This window comes from Gopherus evgoodei, chromosome 2 (genome assembly GCF_007399415.2).
Source record: "Gopherus evgoodei ecotype Sinaloan lineage chromosome 2, rGopEvg1_v1.p, whole genome shotgun sequence".
Lineage (NCBI taxonomy): Eukaryota > Metazoa > Chordata > Testudines > Testudinidae > Gopherus > Gopherus evgoodei.
Genome location: NC_044323.1, coordinates 153,044,443 through 153,067,322, shown reverse-complemented (window position 1 = coordinate 153,067,322; position 22,880 = coordinate 153,044,443). Strand labels below are relative to the sequence as shown.

The window sequence follows — 22,880 nt, the reverse complement described above, 5'->3', positions numbered from 1 at the left end:
TATATTTAAAACCCAGGACCCAGACAAAAGTCAGCAGCCAGATCTATATGATGAGAAGCTTATTCCTTTAAGAGGTGCTACTCCATTGTATTAGGTTTGTTTTTCCCCTTCAGAATCAAGTGAAGTACCATTTACATGGAAGTTTAGTGGAGATGTAAATGCTGCTAAATAATATTTGGATATCCAGGTTTGGAAATAGAATACTGATATTAGCAGGGGTGATTTACTTTGAACAGCTGCATGCTGAATAGTAAGGAAACTGCACGCAACATCAAATTCCCAAAGTCTCTACTTCAATAACTCTGGAAAAAGTACGCCAATTATTGCTTCCTAAATCTCTCTGAGGAAAGGTGGTCAATTGTCCATTTGTAGTTAAATTTGATTAATTTTTCTATTATAATCCATTAAGTGCAAAGCACATATTGAACAAATCTGATTTCTGACGTTTTACTTTGCTACAAATGTTCTTTGAAGAAGCTCACAGTACAGAGTAATTAAACAAAGTGAGAAGACAATGAACCAGTAAGTGAGAAATTATATAGCACCATCTCCTGATATAAATAGTATGCAATAAACTGAAGTGAATCAGATGAAGCTCTTTGGCCAGATAAACTTGTATCAGTTGATTTATGAAATCTGCTAAGGGAGGACCCAATCCTGTTACCAAGTAAGAGAGAAAATTATGACTTCAGTGGGAGTAGAATTTGGCCAAAGCAAAGAAAGGACAAGGAAAGATGGGGGAGACGCAGAAACTTAACTGGGTCGTAAAAGAATCAAACAAGTGTAACCCATGTCTGCTTGGTGTGGTGCTCTGTCCCCCTCAAGTGTATCTAAACCATGCAGAGATTGATGAGGCTGCTACAGCCTCATCAATGCGGCTTTTAGCTCATGCAGTAAAGGCTCACACATTAAGCTTCAGGGGTCCCAAGTTTGATCCCAGCCGAAAACAGGTCAGCAGCATTACACAAGCATCAATGGAGCCTACTGCTGTAGTGTGTTTATTTTTCTCTCAACTCTGAGCAAACCTACAGCACGAGGGGAAAAAACAGATATTCTCTCACTCTGCCACCCACATCCCGCTCCTATTCACCCCAAATGTATATTTTGTGAGATTATCACTGATAGATTGCCTCAGCCACACAGTGGGATTGTTTAGCACTATTCCCACATAGGCTGCCTCTCCACACACATTTTATATATATAACCCTTCTGCCCCTCTGAGTTGGCAGCAACAAAGGGACGGGTTGAGTATCCAGGGGTTCCATTTCAATAACACAATGCATAACTGGCTCGAGCCCCCACCCAGTGACCTGGGACACTTACACACCATCCCCTCGGGCGCCTCTAAGAGGCAATACTTTCCCTCTCGCAAGCATGGAGTCTGAGTGTAGCAAAATCCTTTTAATAAAGGAGGGAAACAATGTGGCATCACGTTGGAGAAACATCACAAACAGGATTAAAACACAAACCATAAGCAAAAAACCCACCTCCAAGTACGTTTGGCAATGTCCTTTCCCCTTTAGGGTCTTAAGTCCAATCACCCCAAAGTCCAACAACCCAAAAGTCTCTGGTCAGTGCCACCCCAGAGTTCATAAGTTTATCTGCAGCGTTTAATCCCGCTCAGTCTGGGTGGAAATGGAGGGAGGGCCCACAGAGTGGTAAGGGGTACCTTACGTGGGCCAAGGCCAACTGCTCCACCTCTCCGTGAAGTTCTGCTGCAGCCTTCACCATGACCAGCTCCATTACACCAGCTGTGCCTCTCCTCCAGCCAACCCACGAGCCACTCCAACCGTCCTCGCAAACCGCTCCATTCCGCTCACTGTTCCATGGGCTGTTGCAACATGCTGCAAACTGTACCGCTCTGCCATCTGCTTAGCGATAGGTCTTCAGGCTCCCGCACTAGTTAGCACAGCACTCAGTGCTCTTAGCTCAGTAATTCCAGCTCTTTAGTGATTTCAACTCTTAGCGATTTCAACTCACAGTAGGGGAGCCCTGGTGCTGGTGCACCATTGGCCCAACATGAATTCAGCTCAGCAGCCTTTAGATAGACTCCTAATGGAATCAAAATTAGCTCTACTCTTTAACAGTGGAGAGAGAAAGATGTGCAATTGGTGTTCCAGGCCCTCAAAAGGAGCCCATACCATCAGGTACACACACCAGTCCCCAACCTCTCTCAATTCACTGGGTTTTGGAACCCATGTCCCTTGTCTAGCAAGTGCTACTTAATTGAGGTTGAGTCATTTCTGTCATAAAGCAGTCTCATAGTTCCTCATTCACAGTCAGGGTAACACCACTTTATTCTTCCTGCCCCAATAACAAAGAAATTGGTGATCCCAGAGCTGTCAAAATAACCATCCCAGGCGGCCGTGGGCTATTCTAGGTGAGGTGGGTGTGCCAATGCAAATACCTGAAATTCCTTTCCACACTCTCCATAATTTACCACCAGATGTCAGGGTAGAGCTCATCCTGACTCTTCTTACATCCATCTATCTATATCTATATCCACACACACACTCATTCACAATATTGGAATGGTCAGGAGGAAAAAAAATATTTGGTTGATCCACAAACACAGGGACTCATGTCTAACCTGCATCTTCATGAAAATAATATTTGCACCTTTCATATCATAATCTTTGTAGAGGGTCACTAGGACCATCAAATAGCTGACTCTTTTCAGTGCTCTTTTAATGCTGCTCCCAAGAATTGATGCCTCTATAAATAAATAGCCCCTAGCACTGATATTTCAGAGGTCAAACATTTGCAAAGGCAGGCCAATGTCACATGATTCAAAATGAAGGCTAGTTAGAGGGAATGTCCTGCCCAAGCTTCAACCTTCTACTCTTAAAGTCACTAAGCTCAGCATCATGGTTCTTTGTTTTGTTGGCTGTGAAGAGATACTAGGACACGGTAGATTTAATCTAATCAGAATTTTTGGAATGTGAGACTGATGACCGTGTGGACAGTTATATCAGAAGCAAACAGTGGCTAAACATTAGCTCATGGAGGATTAGATCAATAAGATCTCTCCCTTCCTCCTGAAACCAAAAATCTGATAAACTGTGGTGATTGGATAAATAATTCCAAGTTTAATCACCACATTTTTGTCACATCTTAATAGAAGTAACCAGAAAAGGAACAAACCTGTGGAAAAGCAATCAGAAATATTTTTAATGTGAAATGCAGAAAAGCAAGATTATAGATCTGATTGGGAAAGACACCTTAAATTCACTAATGTTCCTACTGGAAACCCCAGTTCTCTCTGGTTCAAGAGAACCAAATGGCAATGCAGCAGCATTAGTCAAATGGCAAAGTTTTCTTGATTGCAAGCTCGTTATGTTAAAACACTAACATCCAGTGGAGTTGAGGAACTGATCAAGACGTTCTAGACCAAGGGTTCTCAAACTGGGGGTCACAAGGTGGTTACATGGGGATCATGAGCCATCAGCTCCATGTTGCTGACAGCCTTGAGCTGCCACTAAATTAAATCCCCCCCCCTCATTTTATAAAGGGGGGCACAATCAGAGGCTTGCTGTGTGAAAGGGGTCACCAATATAAAGTTTGAAGAACACTAGTCTAGACAGTTAACAGAGAGCTAACACCAACAAAAATCACTGTGATCCTGTCCACAATGTAGCAAAACTGTGGTATCTACAACTGTGTTAAATCTGTAAGATATAGACATTAAGCAGATACAGCACAGTTATGGAGGTTCGGTGCTAAAACTCACCTATTAAAAACATTTAAACATCGTTGCAGCTAGCATAATTATGCTTCCACAAAAGCTACTAACATAACTTACTTCAAAATGGTTTTGTATCTGTGGCACAATCCTTCAGTATGAAATGAACCATGGCACTGTGTGGAATAATTTAGTGTCATTTACTTTCATCTCAGTTAAAATAAAAGGTTTTTTTCATCTTAGCAATGTCATCACTACACACGTTGTTAGTATTTGTTTTTCAGAACAAAATACATTCATTGCAACTATTCATAATATGGAACTACTTTCCCTACTTCAATAAAATTATTTCCAGACAAATTACAGCCTGAATTTCCTCTCAATAGATGTAATTTTCCCAGACCATTTTAAAACAAGATTCTTCCCCAAAAAAAGATGAGTACGTGTATGCTTACTAAGAGACACATCTTAAGACATGTGTTAGAGAGCTATATCACAATGGACATTGAGGAGTCAAGAACTTAGCTCATTGATCTAGTAAAAGTCTCTTCATAATGCAATGCCTCTCAAAATTTCTATATCTAAAAAGCTTAATTGCATATTTGGACACTATGCTTAAGCCAACATAAACCCTGATAACTGAATAATACAAAAACTTTTTACATATTATTTAAGAAAGAACATTCTTGAATATTTTACTTACAGGTAGAGTGAAGAAGGCAGGATGCTTAGATTCATCTTCATATTTGCCCTCTGTTGAGCTTCCAGTCTCCACCGATTTAGAAGCAGTGTTCTTGCCAATCCCCATGGTTTCCAGAATGCTGAGGATTGTCACACAGTAGCTGAATTGAATTTTATGAGATGGGAAGGTGGAGAGGAACAGGGCAGTTTACAGACAGGAACACTCCCAGAAGTAAGAATGGTACCTAGTAGTCAAGTTCAAGCATTAGGTCCTGGAAGTACTGTTAGCTTTGATGGCACCTAGAAAATAAAGTGAAACTAATTACATATTTGTTCACAATGACACAGCATATTTGTAATACTTTATGAAACCAAAAAAAAAGGAGTCGTCGTTTTATAAAATTTACTAACAGCCACAACCATTGTGAGTGCAATGCCACTTTATCTAACATCCCATATGGAACATTACAATGATCCAGGTTTCCCATAAAACCCTGAAGGAAAGCAACCCCAACTTTAGCTCTCTAACATATTGCCTGCTAAAAGTTTAGGCTCTCATCCACATGCTCTGCCAAAAAATATATAGATTTTTAATTTCTCCCAATTTAGGATACAAATTGAGGCCATTTACTGGTTTGCTCACCCCTCTCCCCAAAATCTGGAGAATCATTAATTTACAAACACCATTTGCAGCATTCTGTACACTATTACTATATGAAAACCCAATGTGAACAATGTTACACTAGCCTACCTATACACGCATCTGCTTATGATTTTATAATTTACTATAATATCCATCTACTTTATTTTGAGTGTTTGAGCAAGAGAGGTTTCCTTTGGGATGGGTTTCTTTGATTATTCTCTCATGCTGAACAGTCGTTTCCAGAGAGGGAGGGATGTGCCTTGTATCTTGAAAAAGTTATTCTCACCACTTTCAGAGTACTGGAGGCTTGTATTTTTATTTTTTTTAATTCCACTAATTTAGATGGATTAGGACCATTTGTAAAAAACAGAAAAATCCCATCCTTTAGGATGTGGAAGTATGGTGATGCAATTAGCTATTATGCATTCCTGGTGGTTACGCTTCTAAAAAAAGTAAATCCTATGGACCTATATATGGTAAACCTGATCTTTCAAGGTAACTCCATGCTGCCATTTTAAAATAGAAAACACACACATTTAGCTTGGCACAGTAAGCTGAAACTTCACAACATGAGGCACATTCCTCCGCTATAGAAACTTCATTTTAACCTGAGATTGAAGATGATATTGGAGCCTATTGCCGTTTATAGAAACTTAGTTCAAAAGTTTCTTGGAGAACACAGCTGTTTGAGGATGCAAAAATGATTGTTTTAGGGCCTAGACAGAACTGAATATGAATTTTACATAACATTGTTCCCTTACTCCCTTTGGGATGGGGACATTAAAAGAAAAATCTTTCGTAATTAAATTTGTCTCCTTTTAATTTGCCAAACCGACCACTGCAATGTACTTCCCCTATGTTCGCTACTCAGATAAACATCCTAGCTCTTCAACAATCCAAAACTTGACATCCCCAAGAATGAAAACACAGCCTGACTATTCAACCTCAGTTCCCCAGCTGGCAATGCAGAACATCATCGCTAAGATCCTAGGCCAGATGAGCCCTGTTCTGACATCATTGACTGTATTTGGTGATATTCTATCATCAGGCACCTATAAATAAAAATCAGTTATAGGCAAGATTAAAAAAGACTAAACCACAAAGAATATGACAGATCACAAGGTCAGGAAAGAGGGAGGAGAAAAATACTCCCCAGCAAAATAAATAAATAAATAAATAGATAGATAGACAGACAGACAGACAGACAGACAGGGAAATTTCTGTGAAAGTAACCACAAAATTAAAACAGAAGAAACATCCATGGTACACTGGCATGTGCTCTAAAGTCACTGACATTTTCAACTAAATCCCTGAGGTGAAAAGGCAGTGAATGAACATTCAAAAATAAGTAATGAGAAACAAATCTCAGCACAGCCACATTATAAATCCCAACAAAGTAGTGACCGTTTATTCTCTTTCCTAAAGGTTGTCTAGCAAAATGCCAGGAGTTTAATGTCTGATGCAACTGCAGTAATAATGACACTTGATGTGTGACCTGTTCTGTAGATGGCAGAGTTTGGGCTATGTTTGGAATCATCACACAATACCTCACCTTTTAAAAACTTGTTCCAATTTAAGAATTCTCCATTTGCTAGTCGATTCTGGTTGATGAACAATTCAGTTTTAAAAATAATTTAACATTTAGACAGCCAAAAAACAAACACATTAAAAAAGTGCTATTTGAGCATTGATATGCAAGTGAAGCACTCCTACTAGAAAAGTGAAATGGCCTCAAAAGAAGTATTCTTAACTCAAAGGCTTAACTAATAAGAGCCAGTAATTTTAAAGTATACGTTAAGAGGATACTGGCAAATCCTTCTTGCAGTTGGACCTTTAAATTAAAAAACAAAAAAACAAAAAATGAGAGCCAGCCCAAGTGCTCAGTGTTTGGAACACCCTTTTGTAAACAAAACCTTTCAATCCCTACCAGATGCTCACATTTCTACTTGAAAAATATGACCTGCCAGAGGTGGAAAGTAACTGGTTTGCTTCTAATTGTATACCTTTATCACTGTTGACAGCTCCAAAAATAACGTGGCCAATGTTAGTGCAACACCTACTGGAGATGTTCACGGTGTCTGGATGGCACAAAAATAGAAGACGAGAAAAAGAGACATTGTGTAGTTATGGATTTTTTATCATCATCCACGGAAGTACAAAAATAGTTTATCCCTTAGAGGCTCAAAGAGTTTACTTGAAATGGACAAAAGATCTTTAAAATGCATAGATATCCACCAATAAAAAGTATAAAAGATTGTGTATATAGGGGGAGGAATGGAGCAAACCCCATAAAAAGTGAAGTAACTTGGAACATTTCTGATGTCGTGAACAAGTAGTATCTAGCTTCTAGAAGGGCATGTCTTCGCTACCAACTTTAAAGTGCAGCCGTGGCAGGGCTTTAATGTGGCTGTTTAGTTGCAGCACCAGCGCTGGGAGAGAGCTCTCTCAGTGCTGTAAAAGAAACACCTCCATGAGGGGAATAGCTACCAATGCCGGTGCACTGTCTACACTGCCACTTACAGTGCTGAAACTTGCAGCGCTCAAGGGGTGTTTTTCCACACTCGGGAGCGAGAAAGTTGCAATTCTGTAAAGTGCCAGTGTAGACAAGCTCTAAGAAATAGGTGGATTCCATTTCATATCAAGTAAACACTCTTGTCCTCTAGGAGTTTTCCTTTTTGACTATGATTTACACTTCATTTGTCTGGATGGAGCAACAGAGGACTCAAAGGACAAACTGAACGTCCCTTGCGACACCTACGAGTGAAGAGGGAGAGTGAACTACTACAGCACAACCACTGTGGTAACCCTTAGGCTCCCAGCCTTAGGGTGGGACACTAAGGGCTTGTCTATACTCCCACTTACTTCGGTATAATTTATGTCACTCAGGGATGTGCATAATCCACACTGTAGCACTTCTAGTGTAGACTATCCCTAAGGCACTGCCCGGTTTTGTTCCTGGGGTGTGGGGGTGGAAAAGGAAAGGAAATGCACAGCTCCAAAGATCTTCTGGGATGTGACAAATGCCCTCAGAAAGGAGGTGGCGTGGGAGCCTAAACTCAACATCGGCTGACCTTCAGAGTCAAAGAAACCTCAAGAGCTAAGTGAGTTCCACCAATCTCATGCTAAGGAGCCTAGAATCCTGTAAAATGACATTCAGAGAGGAGTGAATCATCTTAATTACAGGCTAAAGAAATTAATGATTTTTTTGTTCTCAAATTTAGCTCTAATGTTAATGTATACCACTAACTGCCCTCCTTCACAAGCAACAACACATAGCTCTGCTGCTATGTAAACTAAGCCCAGAACATCTATGTAACAGCTGTCTGATTTTCAAAGGTGCCAAGCTTCTGAAACTTTCATTAGCTTCAATGGCAGTTGAGAGTGCTCAGCACCTCAGAAAATTAAGACATACTATATTTAAGGACCCTATGACTTAGGGATCGCTAACCTCAGGTTCTGAGTTAGAAAATAGTCCATTTCTGTATGGGCTTGAGACAGAGTTGTGGACTGGCAAACTGACTCTTACCATTTAGGTATATATACTGATAAGATACAAAATACAGTTTTGAAACTTACTGTAGGGTGACCAGACGTCCCGATTTTAACAGGACTGTCCCAAAATTTGCTTGTTTATCCTGCGTCCCGACCGATACAGACGACAAACAAGCAATTTTGCCCTCCGCTCCGGTGCACAGGCAGACCCCGGAGGGGCTCACGGCCCCTCCGCCCCCTCCTTCCCTCATTGGATCCCGCTCCAAAACCCCGCCCTGGCCCCGCTTCTTCCCCAAGCACGCCGCATGCCTCCTCCCCCCTAAGCTTGCGCTGATCAGCTGTATGGCGGCGCAAGCGCCGGAGGGACGGGGTGATACCAGCGTGTGTGGCGCGACCATGAAGAAGGGCGGACCAGGCCGGGGATTTGGGGAAGACAAAATTGCTTGTTTGTCCAGCGTGCCAAGCCACGTGAAGGTGGGAGAGGCAGCGGGGCACCTGGCCGGGCCACCAGTGCCGCGCCCAGACCCCGCGCCTACCGGCTCCTCCCCTGCGGCGGCTGGCGGCCCCCGTTCCTCGAGGGCTCCCATGTCCCCCGGCCCCTTTGCCCACCTGTTGCATGTGCCCTGCCCTGAACCCCCCGGGGCCGCAGCGCAGGTCGGCGCTACAGGCCGTTCTTGTACACAGCAACTCGGTGGGGTCACAGCGGCTGCAGGCTGAGCACGCCCCAACCGCTCACTTCCTAATCCCGGGGTTCCCTGTGCTGCAGGACAGAGCTGCCGCCTGCCTGAAATGCTGCTGTCTGAGTGGGCGGGATTGCACCAGCTGGGCATCTTCCCCTATGGGGGAAGGTGGAGAAAAGATGAGCTAGTGGGGGGGGGGAGGGCTCCCCCTCGGGCGGCTTTTTTTCCTCCCTCCTTCCCGATATTTCACCTTTGTCATCTGGTCACCCTAACTGACTGGACATTGGAAAAGATTAATATTTCAGGTCATCCTTCTTTAGCATGCCAAAATACAATTTTAGCAATACTGCAGCACTGTTTCAGTGAAGAGTGCGCCACAGACTGCAATTAAAGACAGCTCTCAAGTCCTGCTGTACCAGGCAGAGAGCCATAAAAACTTTAGGCCTGTAACCAAATTACTGGATTTACTTTGTTATGATCTAGAAAAGAACTGCACCTAAGCTAAGTAGTCTACATTGTTCTGCAGCAGATCCTTGGTGACAGCATATTAGGAGCTAGGAAGGAGACTGCATTAAGAATAGGATTCCATACAATTTGCCTGCCAGCAGACATTTACATTTAAAGAGATGAGAAGGAGGGGAGGACTCAAGACTGTGCCTGCCAGAGAATATGAAGGGAGACTCATGCCACACAAGATAGTGGAGAGATGCAAGGGTCCCCAGAAGTTGTAGAAGAAATTCTGCCTTTAACAAACACTGAATTGACCTGATTAGAGAAACAAGACTGGTTTTCAACATTCTTAACTATTGAAACAAACAATTATGGAATGTTGTTGAGGCTCTAATTAACCAAGTTCACTTACTGGGTATAGCTCTCACTTGCCAGATAACCAATGGAACACAAAAGCAAGGCAATTCCCAATGAATTATGGAATGGCAGCTTTATCCTGGTTGTTCCTGGCTTTGGTCAACTCTCATGTCATTAATGACAAATTTCAGGGTTTAATTTTCTCTAGCCTGAAGTACAGATTTTTAAAGAGATATTTCCATGGTATCAAGATCCTGGTGGATCTTCAGCTGATTAAATGTGAGTCACCTTTTGTATAGTTGTCTTACTACACATGAACACAACACAACTGCTCTTTTACAGACAGTCTGATGAACACTGTCATAATAATTAATATTTCAAGTCCCACAGAAAACAGTCTCTGGGCAGAATTGTATCAAGTCCATAAAATGGACATATTTTTAACTATGGAGAATGAATATTAGCTTTTCCTAATTAAACAAAACTGCAGTTTATGTTCATGTATTAAAAAGCAAAAAACTAATTTTGTCTATTTAGATTATAAACTGTTTTGGGCAGCAACTCTTTTATTTTCTTGGTAGAGTGACTATCAAAATGGGGCTGTCATATGTGATTGAGGCCTCTAGGCACTTCCATAAATAATCAAGTTGCATTATCTAACAGCCTAGTCTAGCCTGCAACATTCTTGTTTTTAAAATGAAATACTTCTCTGCTGGAGGGTAAAAATTTAATCCCAACATAAAAGTTCATGACCAAGTTACGAAACACTGAAAAAACAAATCACTGCTACAGTGCTCAAAGAAACCTAACTTCTACTTGAAAGATTATCCTTGCAGTTATGCTGACAAGTGTCACAATAATTATATGGTAGCTCCCCAACACCTGTCTAGCTGATGTAACTGCAAAGTTAATAAAGCCCAATATATATGACTTGAGCAAAATACTGATTAGGGGACCAATCCTGCAAGAAACCAATTCCCCTTAACTCTGATGGGCAAATCCCGTGAGCCAAAGTAATTAATCTTAAAAATGGTGCTTAGATAGGAGCTTTATAAACAAGTAAATTAACAGTTTAAGTCCCTATTCTGCAAACTGTTCCAGGTGGGCAGAACCCTGAGCCCACATGAAGGTGCAACAGCCTTGCTCTGCATGGTGTGAGGATCCATGCTTGCAGGATCAGGTCTGGAGTCTCCTTCGGATAAAAGAAGGCTTACAATTTGTTTTCCTTTTATTGTACACAAGTCCTTTACAACAACAGTTTTCCATGACAGTGTTTAAAGGGGAACCATAACAAAGGTTTGCAATACCCCTAAAAAAAGGCTTAGAAATCAACAAACAACAGCGTTCAGATGCTTACAAGGCAACTATGTTTCAAATCCCCGATGCAATACTTTTAAGTACCATCTCTAAAAATCCTTTATGAAACAGGTGTCTCTGCCCAATAGAAATGTTGGGACTGTACAGAGAAGTGGATAAAAAGCTTGGCAAGTACTCCAAAAAACTAAACAAAAATTTGGGCTTTTAAAAGTAGGTTCAAAGAACATTTAGGTGACCTCTGGATACTGAGTTAGTTTCTTACTTGGGTTCTGAGATGCTGCTGCTTTAAAACAAGTCTTCAAAAGAGAAACTAATATTTTCTAGTGGTTGCAGTATTTCAACTGTCCTACAAAATAATCTAAAGAATTAAAATTCCAGGAGAATCCCATCCCTCTGAAGCTAAGAATTTCTGTGGAGTCAATGGCTCTGTCTATACTACGGATCTTACAGTGGCACAGCTGTAGCACTGCAGCGGCACCACTAAGCTCTCCTGTATAGCCACTCTATGCCAGTGGGAGAGACGTCTCCTGCCAGCATAATTAAATCACCCCCAACAGGTGGCAGTAGCTATGTCAGTGGGAGAGTGGTAGTGTAGACAAAGCCAGTGTGAAGCAATGGAAGCAGCTACAAGCATGGCTGAGAGCTCTTTTTGTTCAGAATATCACCAGGAAGGAATAAAGGAGAGCAGCAGAATACAGACCTTGGACTTCAGAAAAGCAGTCTGACTCCCTCAGGGAACTGATGGGCAGGATCCTCTGGAAGGCTAATATGAGGGGGAAAGGAGTCCAGGAAAGCTGGCTGTATTTTAAAGAAGCTTTATTGAGGGTGCAGGAACAAACCATCCTGATGTGCAGAAAGAACAGCAAAAATGGCTGGCAACCAGCTCAGCTTAACAGTTAAATCTTTGGTGAGAGTCAACACAAACATGAAGCTTACAAAAAGTGGAAACTTGGACAGATGACCAGGGAGGAGTATAAAAAACATTGCTTGAGCATGCAGGGGTATAATCAGAAAGGCCAAGGCACAATTGGAGTTGCAGCTAGCAAGGGATGTGAAGGGTAACAAAGGGTTTCTACAGGTATGTTAGCAACAAGGTGGTGGTCAGGAAAAGTGTGGGACCCTTACTGAATGGGGGAGGCAACCTAGTGACAGAGGATGTGGAAAAAGCTGAAGTACTCACTCAGTGCTTTTTTTGCCTCCGTCTTCGCAGACAAGGTTAGCTCCCAGACTGCTGCACTGGACATCACAGTAGAAGAGGTGAGCAGTCCTCAGAGGTGAAAGACCAGTTTACGGACTATATAGAAAAACGGGATATACACAAGTCCATGGGGCCGGATGCAATGCATTCAACAGTGCTGATGGAGTTGGCTGATGTGATTCCAGAGCCATAGACTTTGAAAACTCTTGGTGATTGGAGGAGGTCCCGGACTACTGGGAAAATAAATATAGTGCCCATCTTTAAAATAAGGGAAGAAGGAGAATCTGGCGAACTACAGACTAGTCAGTCTTACCTCTGTCCCCGGAAAAATCATGGAGAAGGTCCTCAAGGAATCCCTTTTGAAGCACTTAGAGAGGAAAGTGATCAAGAACAGTCAACAGGGATTCCCCAAGAGCAAGTCATGCCTGACCAACCTGATTGCCTTATATGATGAGATAACTGACTCTATGGAATGGAGAAAATGGTGGATGTGATATACCTTGACTTTAGCAAAGCTTTTGATACGGTCTCCCACAGTACTCTTGCCAGCAAGTTAAAGAAGTATGAATTGGATAAACTATAAGGTAGATAGAAAGCTGGCTAGATCGTCAGACTCAATGGGTAGCGATCAACAGTTCAATGTCCAGTTGGCAGCCAGTATCAAGCGGTATGCCTCAGCAGTCGGTCCTGGGGCCGGTTTTGTTCAACAGCTTTATTAATCTGGATGATGGGATGGATTGCACCCTCAGAAAGTTCACGGATGACACTAAGCTGTGGGGAAAGGTAGATATGCTGGAGAGTAGGGATAGGGTCCAGAGTGATGTAGACAAATTGGAGGACTGGGCCAAAAGTAATCCAATGAGGTTCAACAAGGACAAGTGCAGAGTCCTGCACTTAGGATGGAAGAATTCCATGCACTGCTACAGACTGGGGGCCAACTGTGTAAGCAGCAATTCTGCAGAAGAGGACCTGAGGATTACAGTGGATGAGAAGCTGGGTAGGAGTCAGCAGTTGCCCTTGTTGCCAAGAAGGATAATGGCATATTAGGCTGTATAAGTAGGGACACTGCCAGCAGATCGAGGGACATGATCATTCCCCTCTATTTGACAATGGTGAGGCCTCATCTGGAGTACCGTGTCCAGTTTTGGACCCAAAATACAAGATGGATAAGGAAAAATTGGAAAGAGTCCAGCGGAGGGCAACAAAAATGATCAGGGAGCTGAAGCACATGACTTATGAGGAGAGGCTAAGGGAACCGGGATTGTTTAGTCTGCAGAAGAGAAGAATGAGGGGGGATTTGATAGCTGCTTTCAACTACCCGAAACAGGGTTCCAAAGAGGATGGATCTAGACTGTTCTCAGTGCTACCTGATGACAGACAAGGAGTAATGGTCTCAAGTTGCACTGAGGAGGTTTAGGGTTGGATATTAGGAAAAACTTTTTCACTAGGAGGGTGGTAAAGCACTGGAATGGGTTACCTAGGGAGGTGGTATCTCTTTCCTTAGAGGTTTTTAAGGTCAGGCTTGACAAAGCCCTGGCTGGGATGATTTAGTTCGGAATTGGTCCTGCTTTGAGCAGGGGAGTGGACTAGATAATCCCCAGAGGTCTTTTCCAACCGTAATCTTCTATGATTCCAGTTGAATCATCACTGGGTCTGGTGGTCTATTACAGTCCAATTTTTAAGTTCTCAGCCATTTTGACTTTATGAAATTATACCTGTGCAGCATACAGCCACCATAAGGTGTGTATCTATGCCATGCCAAGAGTCCTAGACCACTATGACATCAGAGGTCATGCAAAATACAAAATTATGAGGTCTAAATTAGCTGTTATCACTCAAGAAAAAAAGATTTTGGAGTCATCGTGGATAGTTCTCTGAAAACATCCATTTAATATGCAGCAGCAGTCAAAAAATCCTAACAAAAGGTTAGGAACCACTAGGAAAAGGACAGATAAGAGACAAAATAGCATAATGCCACTATATAAACCCATGGTACACCCACAGTTTAACTACTGTGTGCATTTCTGGTCACCCCATCTCAAAAATGATAAATTAGCATTGGAAAAAGTACAAAGATCAGCAACAAAAATGATTAAAGGTATGGAACAGCTTCCATATGAAGAACGATTAAAAAGGCTGGGACTGTTCAGCTTGGAAAAGAGGGGGGATATGATGGAGGTCTATAAACTCATTACTAGCATGGAGATGGGTGAATAAAATAGTGTTATTTACCCCTTCTCATAAGACACAAACAAGCAATCACATGATGAAATGAATAGGTAGTAGGTTTAAATCAAACATAAGGAAGTACTTTGTCACACAATGCAGAGCCAATATGTGGCATTCATTGCTGGGATACTGTGAAGGCCGAAAGTATAACTGGGTTCAAAAAAGAATTAGGTAAGTTAATGGAGGATAGGTCCAACACAGTGGCTGTTAGCCAAGATGGTCAGGGATGTGAGCACATATTTTGGGTGTCCCAAAACCTCAGACTGCAAGAAGTTGGGACAGGATGCCTAGGGATGAGGCACTTGATAAACTGAGATGTTCTTTTCCCTCCCTTTGAATCATCTGACCCAGCTACTGTCGGAAGACAAGATGCTGGACTAGATCACTCTACCACTAATTTATATGCAACAATTCTGTTAGTTGTACGAGGGAGACTTGCATAGATGCTGGATTAACTGGCTCAAATGCCACACTCATATGCCCATCTGCCAACCACACAAAACTCCCAACACAACTACTCCTTCCCAGATAAAACCATGCACACAAATACCACAACCAGCTTACACAATAATTCCAAATACATATAGCCTTTACTACTGCACACATCCCTCATTCGCCACCAGCACAAATCCACACAACTCTTCCAGCACAATTCAACCCACATACAAAATCAACACAATCACCCATATACCAGCAAACAGAATAACCTCAAACATCACTCTGAACCCTAAAATGTCTGAGTCAATGTGAAGCAATGGAAACAACTACCAATATGACAGAGCTCTTTTTGTTCAGAATATCATGAGGTTCAAAGATCACTGCAATTCATAGTCTGTTACTGACCAGTTTTTAAGTTCTCAACCATTTTTGGCTCTGACCTTTTTTTTTTAAACCAATATGACTTCACCAAACAAATCCTTGTGACTGCACAGGCTTTCAGCAACTAGTATGTCTTTGTAATTCATCTGCTATGCTTGGGCATATCTACACAAGGATGCTCAGGAAAATTAAGCTCAATTAACTGAAGAAGATGTGAACTGAAAGCATATTGAAACGTTGTGTGGACTCTCATGGTGAGAAGTAATATAGACTCAGTTCCCTTTAAACTCAGCCTGAGAGTCCACACACTTTAATGTACTTTAAATTCACATCATCAATTATTTTGGCTTAACTTTCCTGCATGTTGCTGTGTAGATATGTCATTCAGGTATATACCACTGTTTATACTATATACTGAGAACAAAGATAACTGGTATTTTCCGGACACACTTGCCCCTATATTTTCCTCTGATCCTGTATTTTTTCCTGTTGGTGATCATTCTTGCTACATCATCCTTGATTGGTTTAATCTCCTGTGGAGCACAGCACATACTAAGTTCATATACAAATAAAAAATGAACAAGCAGGATGCTTCCAATACAGGCTAAAACAACAGATTTGAAAAGGAATGTGATAAAAAAAATTAGGGGTTCATTGTTTCAGATTTTGTGCTTTTTAGCTTAACAGCATTAAAAAATGTAAAGTGAATTCTGAGAATAATGTCCAGAGCAAATTTGACAAAGACATTACATTTGCAGTTTTCATTATGAAACAGAGCACCATTTTGAGTTCTTACTCTGCATCATGTAGCCAGACACATGTTAAAATGAATGCAATCCATGTCCATTTCTGGCAGAAACCACGTCAATTTTAAAACATTATATTATTTCTCCTCTATGTTGCATGTGTCATTACTGAAATGACTGTACTTTTAAATGTTATCTCCTGTCAATCAATGTTTAGGTCTTCATGTCAGAACCCACCTAACTTTTTAAAATGTGTATCACATGGCAGTGTATACCTTGCCCAGGAATGATTACATTCATTTATTTTATTCTGGTGCAGAGAGTTAGTAATAACCTCTGAAATTTCAAAGCAGTTTTAATCTGGATACACTATTTTTCCTCCAGAAAAATTCATGTAATTGATACCAAGGGGTCTTTTTGGTCCTCATGTATTGCATGTTTATTTGTGAATTGAAAAATTTTGATATCCTCATAGACACTACAGTTTATTAAATCCTGTTCACCTGCTCATGAAGACTCCTGACAGCATGCGGAGAAAACATTATTTGTTTAACCTTTCATTAAACTGCCATGCAGAAATATAGGGTAAGCTATCTTTATCCATAAGCCCAGTCTCATTTTCATTTCTAGCTTAAATCAAGTCTTTGGTCAGAGAGAATCCCCTTTCTGGAAGAGCATATTTAATACTCCTCTGAACTCCAAAAGCTAGAGCGCTGGTTCCCTTCTAAAACTACATTACCTTAAAGTCAACATGAGACTAATCAATCCAAGAGTGAGTGAGTGTCTACTTTTAGTTAGGTACTTTGCACAAAAAACTCATGATTGATAATTATCCTTTCTAGCTTTGTAAAGTATTTGAGAAATGTGAAGCTTCCATTTATTGTTCTTAAATATCCAACACTGTTCCAAGAAAACCCAACAGCAATAATGTTTTTCCTCCCCAAATTACCTGCTATAAACACTTCAGCATTTTCATGTACTGTAAAACCCCATTCTTAACTGAATGATTTCCACGCACACAGGTTCTCTCTCTTATTTAAAGGATTTTTTTAAATTTAAGTGTGTAGGCAAATATATTGCCACAGATGACTTAACAAATTAAGCATGGATTTAGCATTTCTTCCTAGCTCTCTTTACAGCAGTCACAAATCTGTTTTCTACAGTAAGCAAATAAAACTGGTTAAAGTCCTCACATCCAAATTACATGTTTTGAATGTTAGTTTGTAAAATCAGAAGAATTTTTCATATTATTAACAGTCATTTACATCTTTTATTCTTTATGTCTACTTAATTATAAACTGGACACTTAATATCTAAACTTAAGCAGCTGAGTTCTTCCTTTTACCACTTTAATTCAAAGAAAATATCTTACCTCCAGAAATCTGTACTAATCTCTGCAGAGCCTCTCAACCAACTGTCCTCTCCAAAGTTTCCTGCGTTTTCTACACAGAGGAACTGAAGGCTGTGAGTAACATTCTACTAAAATGCAGACATAATGAAGGTTTTTTATAATCTAGATGGGCTCATTATATTGTATAACTATTTTATCCAATCAGAATCACTATTTACATTATACAACAGCTAAAAATACAGGAAGACACCACATGGTCACAAGCTGTTACTACATGCCTCTGACATAACCAGAAAATTTAAGTAAATGCACAAGAAGTCGCTTTATGAGTAATAGCACAATGCATACAAAAATTAAACCAATGGCCTGGAGGTGGTTTAGACATGATAAACTGTTGTATACATGCTGGAATATTATAGGCAGAAAATCCAGTGGAACAGTCAAAATCTTCAAACTGCGTAGGACAACTATTTAAATGCCTGATTTTATAAACGCTATAATCATGCCGGTGTGCATTTCCCACCCATGCCACCCCCGTTTCCAGTATTAACTATTGTTAATATTGATGTTATTATACTGTTAGTTACATGGTTTGTAGGACAGAACACTAGAGAACACACTCACACAGTACACAAAGAAAGGGGGAAATATGAACACATGCTATGAAAATATTTTTATAGCTATTACTTAAATCAATAAAAAACTAATGAACTCAAATTTTGTCTGACAGCACAAAATTTAGTCAGTGAAAATCCATGCAAGACCTATAAGGCAACGTATATATTGTGGTTTATTCATCTTACAGATAATATTTTAAAATTAGGACCTAATTTTACTGAGCCTCTTTTAAAATTGTTTCTTTATTGTAGTTTACTAAATGTCCTACGTATATTAACAATTTTCATTTCTACAGAAAATGTAATCCAAAGATATAAGTCCTTTCCAAAGACAGGTATGCATTATACATTTTAACAGATTGAGAAACTGAGGCCAAGTAAATGGCTAGCAGAAAGTCACAAAGTATGTCAAATATAGAACCCTGAAATACTACCTTCTAATTTCTATCGGAAACTACACTGCAAACTAGGCAGCCACATTATGTAAGTTCTGAAGCTTAGTTTTATAAACCAGTTTAATCACAAATATCATCAACAAACATTACAACAAATGAAGGCAAAATATTAGAACACAACATGACTTCACACTGAATGCTTACCTTTGCTAAAGCTGTTGGTGGCTAAAGACTGGCGTTCTCCTATTCCTTCTTAGTAAACAGTAAAAGCTTCTCACTATAAAGGTGAAATTGGAACGATTAGCCTTATCTCAGGTGCTGAGCAGTCACATATTTAACTGTGGTCAATTGGAGCAACAGGTTACACCTCCAGAAAATAAGTTTTGCTGGCTTTTGGTTAAAAACAGCTTTAAAATTGCCAAACATTTGCACTGCTCACCAACTGAAGAGAGATAGACGGCACTATTGGTTTAGTTTTCAGCTCCTAAAAAACTGGGTTCAAAAACTTCTTTAAATCGCAAGTGGAAATCAATACTACATACTAGTCAGTCTCTCACCAGCACCGGAATGGTGGGAACCACTGTACATCTGCCCTGAGCTGTGTCTGCAGTGTTATAGCCATGCTGGTCGCAGGATATTAGGATATCTACACCAGCACTTTTGTTGGCAGAACTTTTGTCCATCAGGAATGTGGAAAAAAAAACATTGCTGAATGACAGAAGGTGTGGACGGTGCTATGTCAGCGGAAGGCACTCTCCTGCTCACATAGCTACCGTTGGTCATTGGGGGTGGTTTAATTATGCCAATGGGAGAGCTCTCTCCCGTCAGCACGGAGTAGCTACATGGGAGACCTTACAGTGGCGTAGCTGCATCAGTACAGCTGTGCCACTGTATGGTCTGTAGTGTAGACATAGCCCTGAGACAATGTGGGTGAAGTAATAACTTGCATTGGTCAACTTCTATTGGTGAAAGAGACAAGCTTTGGAGCTCTTCTTCAGGTGTGGGAAACGTTATGTAACTCGGAATGTTACAGCTAAATACAAGGTGGGACAAATGGTTTACCATAAGGTGTCAACATGTTGTAAGAGACCATTCAAGATGAAGTGAGCAGTTAACACCTCTGCAGTTGTAGGACAAAGGAGGATTAGTGGGTTACAGACTGTTGTAATGAGCCGTAAATCCAGTCTCTCCTAGGTTCATCTTTTCATAGAATAGTAGGCCTGGAAGTGACTGATGTGTACATTTGTGCACTAGGAACTGTAATAAGACCACTGAAGTATCAATTAGCTGGTGAATTATTTCCACATACACAAAAACACACACCTGTTCTCTGTGGAATGGAAGTGCACATGAGGCTGCACAAACCCTATTTTCAGATTTCCATTGCCTGGACTGAAAGCTGAACTTCATGGAACTCAGACATATAAAAATCACAGCAATACTTCTACCGCTCTGCTTCTGCGCCTATCGTATCTTACTTTTCAAGGTTTTCTACTAGCTCCAAAGTTGTGTTCTGCATATTGCTTGTATACCAGATGATACAGTTGACATTAGTCTGGTGCAGATAACATCATATACGATGAAATAAAAATAATACCACCAGCTTTTATATAGTGCTCATCATCCATACATGGCCACATGCTTTACAAAGGAGTGCAGTATCATTTATCCCCGTTTTACAAAAGAGGAAACTGAGGCACAGAATGGTGAAGGTCAGCCAGCCAGAGGCAGAGCTGGAAACAGAAACCACATTTCCTGAATCCTAGTCTAATACTCTAGCCACTGGACCATACTGCCTAGAATTGGATGAATCAGCACATGTCCATGGCTTGGTCTATTCTGGGTTTATATGCCATGTTGCATAGTGAGAAAAGTGTACAGGAGAACCAGAGGCTGGTTTATTTATTCCATTTACCTTTGGAAGATTGCCCCTAGGATTCTGCTTTAAAGGGAAGAGTAAAATCATGCTGGTTAAGTCCTGTGCAAAAATTTTGGTAAGAAAAGCAAATTATCACGGATTCTCCATAGCTGATCATTTCTGCTTATGAAGTGTATTTGCTTGATTAATTTTCAATTCTTAAAATAAACCTATAGGAGTTACTGTTGCAAGGAAGAGAGATGGTGTTTTCAAAGGGCTTGTCTACACCGGGAGTTTACAGCGCTTCAACTTTCTTGCTCAGGAGTGTGAAAAAAACCACACCCCTAAGTGCTGCAAGTTTCAGCACTGTAAAGTGTCAGAGCGGACAGTGCACCAGCGCTGGCAGCTATTCCCCACGTGTGTCATAAACAGATTGTTACGGGTTAATGTCTCTTCTACCTGTAAAGGGTTACAAGCAGGGAACTGGACACCTGACCAGAAGACCAATCAGAAGACAAGATACTTTTAAAGTTGGGTGGAGGGAAGCTTTTGTGTGTGTTCTTTGTCCGTTGTGTGTTCTTCTCTCGAATGGTCTGAGAGAGACCAGACATTACTATAGGCTCTCCAAGTTTCTTTTCAGATAGTAAGTAAAAACAGGCGGTTCAGGCTTTTTGATTGTTTTACTCTATTTGCAATTGTGGATCTGGCTGGTTAACTTTTATATGTGTAGTTGCTGGGAATATTTTGATTTGTAGTGGTACTGGGGGGAAGTCTCTTTCTGGTGTCTGTAAGCTATAGGACCCTGTAATATTTACATCCTGAAGTTACAGAGATAATTCTTTACTTTTTCCTTTCTTTTATTAAAAGATTTATTTTTAGAGAACCTGATCTATTTTTTTTGTTTCTCTTGTTTTATTCCAGGGGATTGGAATAACTCACCAGGACGGGTGGGGGAGACGGGAAGGGGGAGAGATAGAATCTCTCTGTTTTCCTTGAATCTGTTTGCCTCTTTGTGGAAAGGAAGGGAGATGCTTCTCTGTATGGTGATTTAAGAGGTTGGATCAGTATCTCTCAGGATAGCCCAGGGAGGGAAATTCTGGGAGGGGAAAGGTGGGGGAATGGTTTATTCCTCCTTGTTTTAAGAGCCCAAGGGATCTGGGTTCGTGGGGTCCCCAGGGAAGGTTGGGGAGGTCAGAGTGCCCCAAAACATTATATTTTTGGGTGGTGGCAGTGCTATCAGATCTAAGCTGGTAATGAAGCTTAGAGGATTCAGATGCTAGTATCTCATTTTCTGAACTCTAAGGTTCAGATCTGAGAGGGAATGCTATGACAGCGTGGAAGTGGGTTTTTTACAACGCTCGAAGAGCGCTCTCCGAGTGCTGGTGCTGCAACTAAACAGCCACGTTGCTAGTAAAGGCATGCCCTAAGAGTTGGTTTACTTCAGTTACAACATTTTGTTACTTTTCCCCTCCAAATATGTAATTTATATATATTTGTGTGCGTGTCTGTGTACATATGTACACACACACACGCCATTAGTTTCTTTGTCCACTTACAAAGCAGAGGCATTCAGTCAAAGGATAAACAAATATTGCAAAATATTCTATTCAGATACCAATATCTGCTATTAGACATATACTGGTCAAAATATCTGGAAATTTACTGAGCGCCTACTCTAATTTAAGATTGAACATGTGAAATGCACCTATGAGAAATGTGGCCCTACTGCTCAATAATTGTTCCTGAAAACACTACATTTCAAGAGTAAGTACAAATCTCTATTCCCTCCCTCATAATCTATCACAGTCCCCAGGAAAATTGTTACTTTTTATTTAGGTGCGGCATGATTATACATCTGCATGTGCCTTTTATCTAGGTGTGAAATGCCAATTAACTGCATGATTATGAATGCCAAGAAAGCAGGATAACATGGCCCAATGCATGCCAACTCTTCCCAATCAAATCACTCTTTTTGATCTTTCACACATCTGTTACTTGTAACACAAGACTGAATAAGAAAGTGATTCCAGTGCTATTACAAAAGTTATCTTCAAAATCTGTTTTAAAAGACCAGAAGTGCCAGATTTGTTAGCTAATGTTCAAATGCTTGAGGCTGCCCTTATTACTGCAGGATTTTTTAACTTAGTAGTAGGCCCCTTGGCAAGGAAATCATATAGGGGACACATCTGATTCATCAAGGCAAGATGAGTCTCTCTAGCATGTATCTAATTTAACAGTGTTCTTCCCAAAACAGGGTCACAATGGAAGGCTTCAGGTTTCTTCCAACCATCAAATTATATAGCATATCCATATATGAACATCCTCCCTTTGAAGCCCTCCTAAAACCAGAGGACAAGCAAAGCAA

The 22,880-nt window shown here is 40.7% G+C and overlaps 1 protein-coding gene across 12 annotated transcripts in view; it reads right to left on the bottom strand.

The window, feature by feature from the left end:
- The window catches only part of SLC23A2 (solute carrier family 23 member 2), a 129,082-nt gene that overhangs the window by 75,141 nt on the left and 31,061 nt on the right, over nt 1-22,880 (bottom strand). For 5 of the 12 annotated variants that reach the window (XM_030551993.1, XM_030551996.1, XM_030551997.1 and 2 more), the window contains 3 exons: nt 18,862-18,934; nt 17,667-17,736; nt 4,386-4,663 (listed from right to left, as the gene is read on the bottom strand). In XM_030551993.1, coding sequence (XP_030407853.1) covers nt 4,386-4,490 — 105 coding nt within the window. In that variant the 5' untranslated portion in view covers nt 4,491-4,663; nt 17,667-17,736; nt 18,862-18,934. Of the gene's footprint in view, nt 1-3,802; nt 3,851-4,385; nt 4,664-7,009; nt 7,085-17,666; nt 17,774-18,861; nt 18,935-22,880 lie in introns of those variants that run through there. The other 7 variants (XM_030551995.1, XM_030551999.1, XM_030551990.1 and 4 more) reach the window with 5 other exon arrangements.